General features: G+C 40.1%; 1 protein-coding gene across 3 annotated transcripts in view; it reads right to left on the bottom strand.

Moving 5' to 3' along the window:
* Positions 1 to 875: 875 nt before the first annotated feature.
* nags (N-acetylglutamate synthase) overlaps positions 876 to 14,129 on the bottom strand; it is a 44,821-nt gene continuing 31,567 nt past the window's right edge. For all 3 annotated transcript variants that reach the window (XM_033035303.1, XM_033035304.1, XM_033035305.1), the window contains 4 exons: positions 10,443 to 10,623; positions 4,389 to 4,560; positions 2,127 to 2,309; positions 876 to 1,545 (listed from right to left, as the gene is read on the bottom strand). In XM_033035303.1, the coding sequence (XP_032891194.1) occupies positions 1,368 to 1,545; positions 2,127 to 2,309; positions 4,389 to 4,560; positions 10,443 to 10,623 (714 nt within the window). In that variant the 3' untranslated portion in view covers positions 876 to 1,367. The remainder of the gene's footprint in view (positions 1,546 to 2,126; positions 2,310 to 4,388; positions 4,561 to 10,442; positions 10,624 to 14,129) is intronic.

Genomic DNA, 14,129 nt, shown 5'->3' with positions numbered 1-14,129 from the left:
ATAACGGGTCTAGAATTGAGGGTAATTCTTTCAGTTAATTGATGCATTCATGCTTAGTGCTTGGCTACCTTCCATTTAGAAAATATAATCACAATGTTCTTTTTAGTTTCTCTATAAAACAAGGGCTTGGATGAGAAGCAGTTCCTTCGGAAGAAGGATATTTCTTTTGACCATTCTGAGATCCCTCCCAGGTGGCATCTCTTTAGTGAATGGTATATATCCCCCCTTCCCTCATGCAGGCAGGATCTGCCAGTCTACCATATCCATCACTCTGACATTAGGTGGAGCAGCAAAACCAGATCTGGCTGTTTTTCAACAAAGCCAATTGCGACTTTGCAAATCAAATATATAATTTGATCATCAGGGATCAGGTCCGCAATGATCCTGATATTCACTTACAACTTCCATCCACTAATGCTAAGAAAGCAAAATATGGTCAAGGAATAATAATAATAAATTTTATTTATGGGCGCCTTTCAAGAGTCTCAAGGACACCTTACAAAAATTTAGCAGGTAGAGGAAAAACATGTAAGGGGAATGAAATAAATAGTAGAGACATGACTAGTACATAAAGTAAAGACAGAATACAATTCAAAACACAATATGAGGCAATTAATGCACAGATGAAAAGGTAGGGGGACGTGGGGCTAAGGATAGGCAGAGGTGAAGAGATGGGTCTTGAGGCGGGACTGGAAGATGATGAGGGACACGGAATTGCGGATCAGTTGGGGGAGGGAGTTCCAGAGCATGGGAGCTGCCCTGGAGAAGGCTCTGTCCCCAAAACTGCGGAGGTTGAACTTGTGGATGGAGAGGAGACCGGCTGATGTGGATCTGAGGGACCGTGAGGGTTGGTAGGGGGAGAGGAGGTCATGTCCAAACTGACTTCTAATAGATTGCACTTTGTGTTCATTCTTTCCCAAAATCAACCCGACCCCTCTTCCTGCCAAAATAGATGCTCAATTGTCTCCCAAGGCAATCTAACCGAGTCATTTAGTCAGGTTTTTGATAAACTTGGTCATAAGCTTCCCTGTTATACTTGATCTAGCTTTAATTAAAGAATGCTTACTAATTACTTTGTTACCATCGATCACAAAATATTAAAATCCAGTGACAGACTAGGGAAGTTAGCTTTAAAACCATCACGTTACTGGAGGTTTCATTAGCTTTAGTTTTATTCACAAAAGCATGGTTAATTTAAGTAGACGTCACCCCTCTTTTACCATAATTAGTATTTGAAGGTAAGCTTGTAAAAAAAGAGCGATTCAAACCAATAATCTTTGCAATAAACTGAAGCATGTCTAACCTTGCAGTACAATTGTTTTTTGGACATAGATGGAAAAAAATAATAATGCATTAAGTGAAGCAATTTAGTTTTCTGTCAGAGAAGAAGTTTGCTCATTTACAGGCACCTTTGGTTTGATAAAAGAATCGGGCAAATTTTCAGCATAGTCCACCAAGTCGTAAGATTCACGCATATTCGATAGGCCGTACCAAAATACTATCCATTGTCCAGTTGTAAAGCTTCCATCACATTGCTTGAAATACCTGCACAAATGAAAGGCATCTGAGATTGGCTGCGTACTGACTTGTCTATGGTAACAATAAAGGACACTAACTCTTTCGGAAGAAAAGAGATTAAAATAAAAGATAAAAGAGGAAGAAATGCAGTAAAATAAATGAAAAACTAGTGCACTTACACACTACAGGGTGAAAAAACATGCCGTGCTGGAGGAACTCAGCAGGTCAGCAAGGTCTGAAGAAAGGTCCTGACCTGAAGTCTGAAGAAGGGTTTTTACCCGAAACATTGCCTATTTCATTTGCTCCATAATTGCTGCCTCACTCGCTGAGTTTCTCCAGCATTTTTGTCTTCCTTCGATTTTCCAGCATCTGCAGTTCCTTCTTAAACATCCTGACCTGAAACGTTGCTTGTTATTCAGCACTGATTATCTTTAATGTGCTGTTGTGTTCCTTGAAGCCCTCTCTAATCACATTGATTGATAGATTCAATTCACATTGTGTAAATTCTATGGATAAAATTAGAATTATCTGAAGCCTCACTATTGATATGTAAACTTTGTAGTGCAGATTACTTTAAAATATAAAGTATAGTTCAAAGATAAATTTACCAAGGGTTGATTCTGTTTGTTGCTCTTGATCTCCAAAAAAGTGACTCAAAGTCCTGTTGAATACATTCCCATAACATCAGACTCGTCCCTTGGCCCCGTTTACTCGTACTGACAACAAATTTATCAAGATAGGGCATCCCATTCAAGACAGCTTCTGTGGTGATAATTGCAGCGGCACTGTACCTGTGGGAAGATAGATCGAGATTAGCTGAGTAAGCAATTTAAAATCCATTCTCACGTTATAATTTATCGCAACATTTCATACCGAATGTCAGTATTTTGGCTACAAATTAATGTTGCACAAAAAATGTGCCTCATTACATTTCAATGTATTCAACAATAACCTGCCTTAGTTCTGCTTCAGTTTTAGATCTGTGTTACACCAAATGATGTCAAAGCCACAGCTGCATCATTTTGCATTCCTCGGAATAATTAAATGCATTTTTATTTCCCATTTGGATTTTTCTGTGCCATATAGCCGCGGAGGCATCCTTAGACTTGTGTTCAAGCAGTTATTAATTAAATCTGTCTACTTGTTGGGGAATAAGCCAGAGTCGGACTCTGCTCTGCATTGAGTTAGTCAGTCTCAGTTAGGAAGATAGAGGGATTGTCACAAACTGGCCTCAGTAGGTTTGAGCCAGATGAGGGAGTGGGAAGCATGGAAATGGGGGAGAAGCAATTATGGGTCCCATTCTTGAGGGTCTTCTGCAAGTGTAAAAATCAGGCGAGCAGTGAAGTTGCATTCTTCTGCAATGGCCTAAACATTCTGGTGCTCCAGATGCGATGTACTAGACTGGCAGTATGTAGTAGGCCAACATATATTCTGAGTTTGGGGCCAGCACCGAGTTTCATCGTGTGAGGTCCAAGATACCTCAGATAGATTGAAGGAAGAGAAGGGAGCTAGGCCGGCAATTGGCCAGCGATTGTAGTGCCAGCCATTTGGGGGAGGTGGGGGTGAGATCTCTAGGTTTGATTTTGGCTTTGGGGAATCTGGGTGGGATTGTTATGTTCTGCTCCATGGTGGTAGGAGTCAACCATGATTGAGTGGGTGCAGAGGAGGTTAGAGACAAAGTCTGGGTGGTGGTGGGACCACAAATGGGTTGGGTTTTGTTAGTACAGAGGCCAAAGAAAACCTCTCCAAGTAGGTAGCTTAAAAGGGTTCCACCAAGAATTGTTGAAAGTGGGTCAATCCACAGTGTCTGATTTGGTCAGATGATCTTCTTTAGATCTTGATGAAGCAAGTCTCATATTGATTATGTTCATTGTGAAAGTCACCATCTGCAAAGGTGGGTTGATCTATCTGATGGGACAGCTGAATTTGGCAGAGGTGCTGTCCAAAGGTGCGATGTACACCGATGTGTGGCACTGGATACTTGTTGAAGGACTCTGTGCCTGGGGTGCATTCACAGGGAGGTCCCAGAAGTAACTCTCCCACCTTTGTGAAATGAGCAATCGAAGATGTGCTGGCGTTGGAGAGGGTCCAGAGGAGGTTTACGAGTATGATCGCAGGAATGATTGGGTTAGCATATAATGAGCGTTTGACGGCACTGGGCCTGTACTCCTGGGAGTTTAGAAGGATGAAGGGGTATCTCATTGAAACTTACTGACTAGTGAAAGGCTGGATAGAGTGGATGTGGAGAGGATGTTTCCACTAATGGGAGAGTCTAGGACCAGAGGCCATAGCTTCAGAATAAAAGGATGTACCTTTCAAAAGGAAATGAGGAGGAATTTCTTTAGTCAGAGGGTGGTGAATCTGTGGAATTCATTGCCACAGACGGCTGTGGAGGCCAAGTTAATGGATATTTTGAAGGCAAAGATTGACAGATTCTTTATTAGAACGGGTGTTGGTGGCAATGGAGAGAAGGCAGGAGAATGGGGTTGAGAGGGACCTATAGATCAGCCATGATTGAACGGTGGAGTAGACTTGATGGGCCGAATGGCCTAATTCTGCTCCTAGAACAATCAAATACCCAATTGCTTGGCTCATCCAATCAGAATACCATTCCACGGTGTAGACATTGTGATGGCTGTGGAGTCTCTGGCCTTGGGTTTTTTTCTGTCTGTGATAAATCTCAACTTGGATTTCATTAATGCCCCTGATTTACCTTCATCCTTCCTATATTATGCATTAGTTTCACTTCCCAATCATGTCTAAGTTAACAATAACCAGCTGCAACCATTTGCAGTTATTACACCACTTGAGGTAGAAAAAGGTGTACAAGATAAAGGAGAAATAAACGGCAGTGGTAGCAAATCTCTTACCCTTCAGACAAATAAACAGAATGTAGCTTGGGCTTTATTGCTGACATGTAGTCCTCGTATAGCTCTTTCCCAAAAGATTTATTTATGAGCATTATTAGACGGCCTGTGTCTATTTCCTCAAGGTTTGTATACTTGCGGATGGGTTCTGCATTTTTGAAAAGAGTTCCCGCTCCTGAAACAAATTCAGAAAGAATATTCAGGGGTCATCTTCTCAAATGTGGTGCAAAGATGTTAACGTTATATTTTCCTCGGTTCTTCTCAAAGCTTTGCATTCCTTGATGGGGAAATCTTCCCTGGATAGCAGCCACTCTGTATGGGCACTCAGTGTCCATTGTTACTAAAACATTGCTACTAAAACAAGCCCCATCTTGTCCCAGTACAACACTAACCATACATGTTTCCAGAGACTGGTAAGACAGCAAGTACAAACCCTGGACATTTCTTCCCCTCCAAGCCCAGCTAAAATTACAATATTTGCAGATTGAACCTGGGGTACTCTTAATCTATTTACCAAATAAACTTAAAGACAGACACAGAAAGCTGGAGTAACTCAGCGGGTCAGACAGCATCTCTGGAGAGAAGGAATATGTGACGTTTCAGGTTGAGACCTTACTTCAATCTGAAGAAGGGTCTCAACCTGAAATGTCACCTATTCCTTTTCTCCAGAGATATTGCCTGACCCGCTGAGTTTCTCCAGCTTTGTGCGTCTGTCTTTGTTTAAATCTAGCATCTTCATTCCTCCCTAAACATACCAAATCAACTTGTTGAGTCAATAGAAATATTGATCAATATTCAACTTTATTTTCTGAGTTTCAACACCCTTCAGTTATTCAGTGAATACTGACAGTGACTTTTTATTGTCAACGTGATGTGTGTGGTGCTGAAAGTGACAGGGTTTAATGTCTATCCTAGACTACTCTTGAGAAAGTGGCAGATAGCCAGATATTCAAATATATGCTTTGTCTTAGACGGCATTCAGCATTTTGAGTGCTGGATTTGCAGATATACAAAAAAGTGGAAAGTATTGAATCAAACTTCTTCATCATGAAGACAGTGGAAAGGGTTTGGAGACGAGACATCTATTGCAGAAATACCCAGCCACTGATCTGCTTTTGAACCACACTGTATCTATATCATCAGTTCTGTTAAGTTTCGAGACATTGGTGAAAATTAGGGTATTGGTGGGGTTGTTTTCACAAAGGTGATGCTCTTGAGTGACATGAAGAGCGCTTTGGGGATAGTCATTGCTTGCTGCTTGTGTATCACTTGTGTTACATGCTACTCTTCCACACATCTCCATTAGGGTGGAAGTGTCCAACACTAGACGGTATAGCTATAAGATAAGAGCGGGGACGTTCAATGGAAATGTGTTGGTCGGGTCATTTTACAGAGTGGTGGGTGCCTGGAACGCATAGCCAGGGGTGGTGCGATAGTGTACACTTAGAGGCTTTTAGACAGGCACATGGCAGGGGAGGCATTTGCTTATCGGATATGACATCCCAATATTTTGGTAAGATTGATATGGTTCAGTTCAATTGGATGGTATGCATTCATTCTGAACAAAGTGGAAGCATATGGCCTCACTCATTACCACAATCAACATTAGTTTTGAGGCCCAGCATAGTGTGCAGGGCAAGAACATAGTGTGCAGGGCAACAGCTTACCAGCAAATTTCTGTCTTAGCTGGTGAGCTACCAGCAGTCAACAGTATCGTGAAAACTGTATAAGATTTTTTAATTGGTTCTCTCTTATTCTACTGCATATAATGATCAACGCAAGCTCATTCCTGGTAAAGGAAATGTATAAATCCTCAAATAAACACGGCTGGCTGCCAGTACCTCAGGCACTCCAGCTCATTAGTGGTTTCACTGATAGGCACCAGGTCCACTTTAAGAAAAATATGCTTTTAATAGCACACTGCTCAAGGGCATGGTTTGTGCTGGGGTTTTAATTAATTTCTACCCTTGCATGTTATCACATTATGTGATAACATAAAAAGGGAAATCAAAGAAATGGGAAAGCATTAAGGTGGATTAGAGGATATGGAAATCTGCACCAGGGAAACATGTGCTTGTAGGTGATCTAATCAAAAATGTATTAGAATGAATCAGGAATCAAAGTGCAGCTGTGGAGGGTCAGATAGAGATATCTGGAGGCTGTTAGTTCTTTGATTGGCTTTCTCTGCAAGTAGAGTGAGACCTGATGGAAGTATATAAAGTTATGAGAGGTAAAATGGAATAGATAGACAGTACCTTTTTCCCCCAGGGTGGAACTGTCAAAGACTGGAGGTCATAACATTAAGGTGAGAGTGGGAAACTTTAAAGTTTCAGATTTAGTTTAGTTTATTATCACGTGTGCCGAGGCACAGTGAAAAGCTTTTGTTGCGTCCTATCCAGTCAGCAGAAAGACAATACATGATTACAATCGAGCCATTTAGATTGTATAGATACATGATAAGGGAATAGCGTTTAGAGCAAGGTAAAGCCAGCAAAGTCCGATCAAGGATAGTCCCAGGGTCACCAATGAGGCCATAATTCTAATTCGCCCCTTTAATGTGGATGTCCCAACCTTGTCGACAGATCCTGCCAGTGAGTCTGTCGTTATGATCTGCTGCTGACTCTGTGGCGTGGCGCAGTAGCAGAGCACAAATTCCAACATTTTGCAGCATTTAAGTTGGCAAGTCCGCTTGTGAATCCTGTGCCAACGGGTCAGGAGGGTATGGAGGGGAGGGGGTTATGGAGGGAGTGACTGAGGGTAGGGAGTGACTGAGGGTAGGGGAAAGGAGGGAGAGATAAGGGTGGGAGGGGAGTGAAGAGGAGGGGGAGGGAGTGTTGGGGGATGAGGGGAAATGAGCCGCACCTGCACAGTTGGGGCTATGGGTGAGTGGTGGAATATTGCGTTGGGGGAACGGGTGAGTGGTGCAATATTGCGTTGGGGATACGGGGCCCAACGGGTCCCACTTGGTCTAGTTTCATTTTAAATTGTGATCATTTCCTAATCATTTTGATTACTCAATTGTGTTAACTTTATCGTAGAATGCAATGCATTCCCTAATAATGTACATTATTTAATATAATTCAAATATCGATAGGATTAGGGTTGCAGGAAAGTAAGTAAAATTTGATGAGGCAGTCCGAAAGAATATTCAGTCTATATTAATAGGAGAAGAGAGGGAATTAGACTATATCAGTCTGTAGGGTCCCAACCTGAAAAGTCACCGATCCATGTTCTGCAGAGCAGCTGCCTGACCCGTTGAGTTACTCCAGCATTTTGTGTCTTTTTTATGGATATCTAAACAGGTCTTTTGTCTCGCCCTGAACCAGTTCACTGGAAATTGCAAACTGCATTCTGAGCTTATCTAGAACAGATTTAGCCAGGTTTTGAGTTGGGACAACAGACACCCGAATTATGGAGTTTAATATTCGATCTAATGAAAAATTATTATTTTCTTCTAACTATCTCTATTTTAAATGATAGCAGGCTTTTCCATTCCGGTTTTTTCACTCCTTGACTAGTAAGATAGTCCTTGCCGAGCTAACAAACCCTCAAACCCAAACCAGATAAATCACTGAATTATGAAAAGTACAAATACACAGGATTTGCTAGCTTTGTGCAGGACTTGGGAACAAGTGGCCCAACAGGGAAGCATTAAACAAGAACATCCTGCTGTTCACTGTTGCAAGTCAGAGCAAGGCATCCCACAGGAGGGATGACATGTAATGCCAGGAATGGGATAAGGATTCCGATATATTACAGTGCAGTCATAACTTTGCTATCTTTAGCATGGGACCAGAGTATTCAAGACCTCTGTCTGAAAGTCAAGCGCATAAAGTTTCATTGTACTGAGATCAATATATCTGTCCCACACAATTGTTAAACCTCAGGGATCACAGTGGCCCAGATCTTGCTGTGCTAAGCCAGTGGTGTTGTGAACCATTTGCATTTACCCAGATGATGCGGATGTGGGTATCTGATTTTGTGTACTCATTACTTCTGTGATCATTAGCCTATATTGTCTTCCAGATTGTCAATGCCTCTTTTTTTAAAATCTGGATCCATGTTTTATAGTTTCTCCAAGTCCTGTGACAATTACTTAATTCCTACACTTTTCCATGATCTCGGCACTCCCATAATTCTGGCCTATTGTCCAACTTCAGTTTTAATTACTGTGTCATTAGCAACTGTGTCATCAGCTACCTGGGCCACAAGTTCTAGAATTCCAATTTCATACCTTCCGAGTCTCAGTATATGGAAATGAGGTACTGCAGATGCTAGTTTACCAAGGAAAGACACAAAATGCTGGAGTAACTCAGCGGGTCAGGCAGCACCCGTTTCAGGTAGGTCCTGATCCAAAACATAATCCATGTTCTCCAGGGATGCTGCCTGACAAGCTGAATTACTCTAGTATCCCTGTCTCTCATTTTGGCTTCATCTTAAAATATATAGTCTTTTGCGGCTCAGTGTAAAATTGTGTTTTATAATGCTGCTGCGAATTTACCCGGGGAAGTTTTGCGATGCTTAAAGTGTAATATAAAGTTATTCAAAAAACAAAAGTCTTTGTATTGAAAAATCTAACATCCATCCCTAACTATAGTTTCTTCTCTCTCTACATGTTTTGACTGTTGACTAAATGGAACATTTTTGTTTGTGATTGTTGATATCTCTCATTTTGAATTACCACTACCAAAATACTACTCCGATCTTGCTAGCATCAAGGTCGACAAAAAAAAGCTGGATTAACTCAGCGGGACAGACAGCATCTCTGGAGAGAAGGAATGGATGATGTTTCGGGTCGAGGTCCTTCTTCAGACTGAAGAAGGGTCTCGACCCGATACGTTAAAACCCGAAAAGCTGAGTTACTTCTGCAGTTCCTTCATCAAATTCACTTTCTGGTTCTCACAGCGAGGAAACAGTGAACTCACAACATTGCAGCATGATTATCTTCAATAAACAACTAAGAAACATACTTTTTAAAAAAAAGTTGATTTTATTGGTAAAATATGATTATTATCCGATTTATTTTCACCGTGTCTCAGTAGATGTGACAAGAATAAATCAATACCTTTTTTCAAGTTTCCTCCGAGCTTCAAATACACATCCCTCTTTGCTTTTCACAGTATTGAAACCCATCACATATTTACTCCCTCACAAAATGAAGATTCAACACACTGCTCCCCACATCCTTCTGAACCACACGTGTTTCTGTGCCAAGCTTGGCATTATTTAATTACTACATACCAATTTTACCTTGTTTCAACCTATTGTATGCCATGCCCATCTTTAGTATGTTATATTAGAAACATAGAAAATAGGTGCAGGAGTAGGCCATTCGGCCCTTCGAGCCTGCACCGCCATTCAATATGATCATGGCTGATCATCCAACTCAGTATCCTGTACCTACCTTCTCTCCATACCCCCTGATCCCTTTAGCCACAAGGGCCACATCTAACTCCCTCTTAAATATAGCCAATGAACTGGCCTCAACTACCTTCTGTGGCAGAGAATTCGAGATTCACCACTCTCTGTGTGAAAAATTGATATTGAGCCTGCTATTCAGATGGTTCCTAGCCCTGTTACTGTTGACAGCTATTATTGTTATTATGAGCAATGCATAGAGTACTAGAAGAACTTGGCAGGTTCTGCAGCGTCTGGCAAGGAAGTTGACTGACAACGTTTCGGGTAGGGTCCGTCTTCAGAGTTTGCATCTCTTTATGTGTCAGTGGTGGTGATGGGGACAGATACAATAGAGGCATTTGAGGCTTTTGGATCGGCAAAGAGACATGCAGGGAATGGATCATGTGGAGGCTGTTGAGTTTAGCATAGAGTTGCGCCATTTTTCAGTGCAGGGTCAGAGGGCCTGTTCCTGTGCTGTACCTTTCTATGTTCTATTGTTGTTATTATATACACTATCTAAGTAAGAGAAAATAAATGTAGAATCTATCAATTGCAAGTAAAGTAGAAAAACATATTTTACAATGTTATTCTACTGACGATCTTTCAATAGTTCCTATTTCCATTATACAAATGCAGTAACACCCTTAATGACAATGGTACCTTTGTGACTGAAGAGCTCTGCGAGAATGGTGTCGGCTGATGTGATGACTGCAGAAGATTCTGAGGGCATGTGGTTGAGCAGATCGGTTATCACCTTGGCTTTCTGTTCCTCTTTGTCAGTAATCCAGTTAGTATTTGATAGAAGATCGAGGTCAGATGGAAGATTGACCTGTCCCACCACCTGTGTCGTGTAAAAGGGCACATCACTGAGAACTGACAGAAACAGCAAAGACATTTTATGATTACTTCATATTACATTTGGACCTTTACTTGGGAACGGTAAATCTGGGTGAATCAGGAAATGCTATACAATTGGGACAGAAGAGATTGCAGATGCTGGAATCTTGAGCAAAAAATAGTGCTGGATGAAGTCAGCAGGTCGGGCAGTATCTGTAGAGAGTATGGTTAAATTACATTGCGAGTCTGGATCTTTGGACTGAAGAAGGTTCCAGACTGAAAATGTCATCAGTCCATTCCCTCCATTGATACTGACTGACCCATTAGGTTTCTCTAGCATTTTGTTTTTTTGTTCAAAGTTATACAGTTGCTGCTTTAAATCTTATGAAACTGCTATTAACTTATCTACTACCCAAATAGTGGCTATATTTTTTAAAAGGGTACAAATTTATTTTATGGATATTAACACTATATCCTGATTTCATCCCCCTTAACCCTTCCTCAGGAATATACTGATATTAAGTATCGCCATATCATTACTATTAATATATTTATATGAAGAATTTCAGAAGATGTTGATAGTTATTTTATTTTACAGAGAGCACCAAACCATTTAAAAAGTTTGGAGACCTTACCTCACAGATTAATTATTCCCCAATTTTACTGCAGATAGTCACCATAGTAAGGTTCAAAATCACAAAGTGGTACTGGCCATATTAAAAATATCAATATTCAAGGATATTATTAAAACCTTTGATGGGATAAACATATCTAACAATCACTAGAAATATCTGAGGCAGATTATTTAATTGGCTGGAACTATTTTGGAATAAATGCTAAAAATCCAAACCAATACTGAAATGAAGGGTTGGGTGATGTTTTGGGTTGAGACTACCTTATCTATACACTTCCTTATCTATGTACCTCCCACTCCCCAGACATTAGTCTGAAGAAGGGTCACGACCCGAAACGTCACCCATTCTCTCCAGAGATGTTGCCAGGCCTGCTGATTTACTCCTGCTTTTTTTTGTCTATTCTCTCTCCAGAGATACTGCCTGTCTCGCTGAATTACTCCAGCATTTTGTGTCTATCTTCGATTTAAACCAGCATCTGCAGTTTCTTCCTACACATACTGAAATGAAGGGTGCTTAATAAATGACGTTACAATTGGACATCATACTGGGGGGTACTTTGGTTGTAAATTTGTTCTGTGTCACACGTGCTAATACATTGTGTGTTTAATGCATTTATATTGTATGCTGCTTCTGGCTCCATTGTCATTCACTTCCAAGATGCTAGAAATCTCAGACACAAAGAAACTCCAAAATTTCAGAAATACTTGGCAAATCATGCAACTCTTATCCCGAGAGAAACAGCTATAAATGGTCAACTAAATTACTTTTAACAAAACTGACAAAGGCCAATAACATGAAAGGTGAACACTGTTTCTCTCTCCGCAGTTGATGTCTGACCTGCTGAGTATTTCCAAGATTTTCTTCCCTTTTATTTCAATATAAAACATGACCATGCAAATTTTTATTGCTAAATCGTACTTTTCTCAATGAGCCACAATAGTAAAATGCAAAGCTCAATGGAGAAAACTAGACTTTTGCAAGTTCATCATAGCTTTTGTAAATCAATGAACTACCTAGAATTTAAAGTCTTTACAGGATCTGTTATTATTCTAGTCAGATCGTAAATGTGAGGTTTGGCCATTTCGGTTCAATTGACACCGTTGATTATGATTAAGAGTAGTAGTTTCACCTTTGCTTAATCAAAAGTTGCGCATTAATTTGTGGGGATTACATAGGTATTATAAACAAACATCAGTGAACTGATTTTCCATGTAATGATAATATATATTGTATACTTTAAGAAAGCTTTGTTAATGGTGCACAATTACAAGATGACTGACATACAAATAGTTAGATGTGTATGAAACAGTAATAATGTTTAGCTGACAGGTAAACATACAAATAAATGTTACATCATTGGTATCATATAAGGATGTAGATTACTGGAAATAAACTATATTACGTAAGGCAGAAAAATGAGAAATATCTATATTGGGTAACAAAGTTTGAGAAAGGTATATGTTAGATAACAAATTATTGAGAAAGTTATACATTAGATAAAAATTACTGAACAATAAATTATATGTCAAATCATTGGGTGATTATACATTGGGTAAAATTACTGAACATTATCTTTATATTGGGTTACAATGAAAATTATTGTAAAGTAAATTAGATATCAAAGCTGCAAATTATTGCGAAAAACATATTACGAAATATCCATTAGATTCCATCTGTTCAAAATATCCGCCCACTGTATCTCAAACATGCACATTACATGCACAATGCTCCTTCAGCCTAATACACAGCCATTGCATCCACTTGCAACTAACTGCAGCTTGCATGCTACAAAGCTTGTCACATTCTGCACATCCTACCTTTTTACTGCCACAATAGTAAACAGCTTGCACCACACAAAACATAGACTGAATGTCCATCAATGTAAACCACATTAAAAAAAAATCACACAATAAAGACACACAAAAAGAATCCTAAAGGGCCATTTAAAAAAAAGATACATGCCGAGGGCTCCTGTTTGTGTGAAGGCGGAGAGTTGTATTTCAGATCCTATAATGATATTCGTTCCGCGCTTGGCTGGCCTCAAACCTCACGAGGAACAAACATCATTGTCATGGATACCAATATGTATCCTCTATTACTGTTCACATTTAAAACTCAATAATAATTATACTCAACCAATTCAGTAAATGGTTCAAATCAATTATTTCACTAATATTTGCAGCTTCATGTTTGCTTTTGTTTCCTAAGCTCATGCATGGAGTATTGTGTGCTCGATCTTATTGTGCTGAAATCAAAACCCTTCTCATTTTTGGATTGGGGAGAGAAATGCTAGACATTGTCACATTCTGAATTCAAGTTATGAAACTTGGTGAACTCACCTCAGGCCTGTTGCCAAAGGGAAAACGGGATTATCAGAAGCTCTTTGCCAAGGCAGGTTCCCTACACCATTTTGAAAGGCACCATTTTGAGAGGCTTCTTCCCAGAATGAAAGATTGCAGGACTCTGGCAGATTAATAGAGGATTAATGAAAAAAAGGCCAATCAAAATTGAAAAACAAATAATTGCTCATCACTTGTTCTCAATCACCTCCAATTCTGTATATTTAATTTTTATTGTTCCAATCTGTATTTGTCAGCCTGACCCTTCTACCAGCTCCTTTTTTGATACACTGCCACTGGAGTGCAGATGCTCAAATCTTGAGCAAAACACGAAGTGCTGGTGGAACTCTGTGGGTCAGGCAGCATCTGTGGAGGGAATGGATGGTGACATTTAGGTTCGAGTCTGTTTTTCAGACTTTGAAGAAGGGTCTCTATCTGAAATATCACCTATCCATTCCCTCCACCGATGTCCCACAGCCTGGCCCACTGAGTTACTCCAGCATTTTGGTTTTTGATAGTGTTTGATGTTTGCATTG

The sequence above is a fragment of the Amblyraja radiata genome, chromosome 16 (genome assembly GCF_010909765.2).
Source record: "Amblyraja radiata isolate CabotCenter1 chromosome 16, sAmbRad1.1.pri, whole genome shotgun sequence".
Taxonomy (NCBI): domain Eukaryota; kingdom Metazoa; phylum Chordata; class Chondrichthyes; order Rajiformes; family Rajidae; genus Amblyraja; species Amblyraja radiata.
Note: the sequence above shows the minus strand (reverse complement) of the source record. Positions and strands in the feature narration are given on the sequence as shown.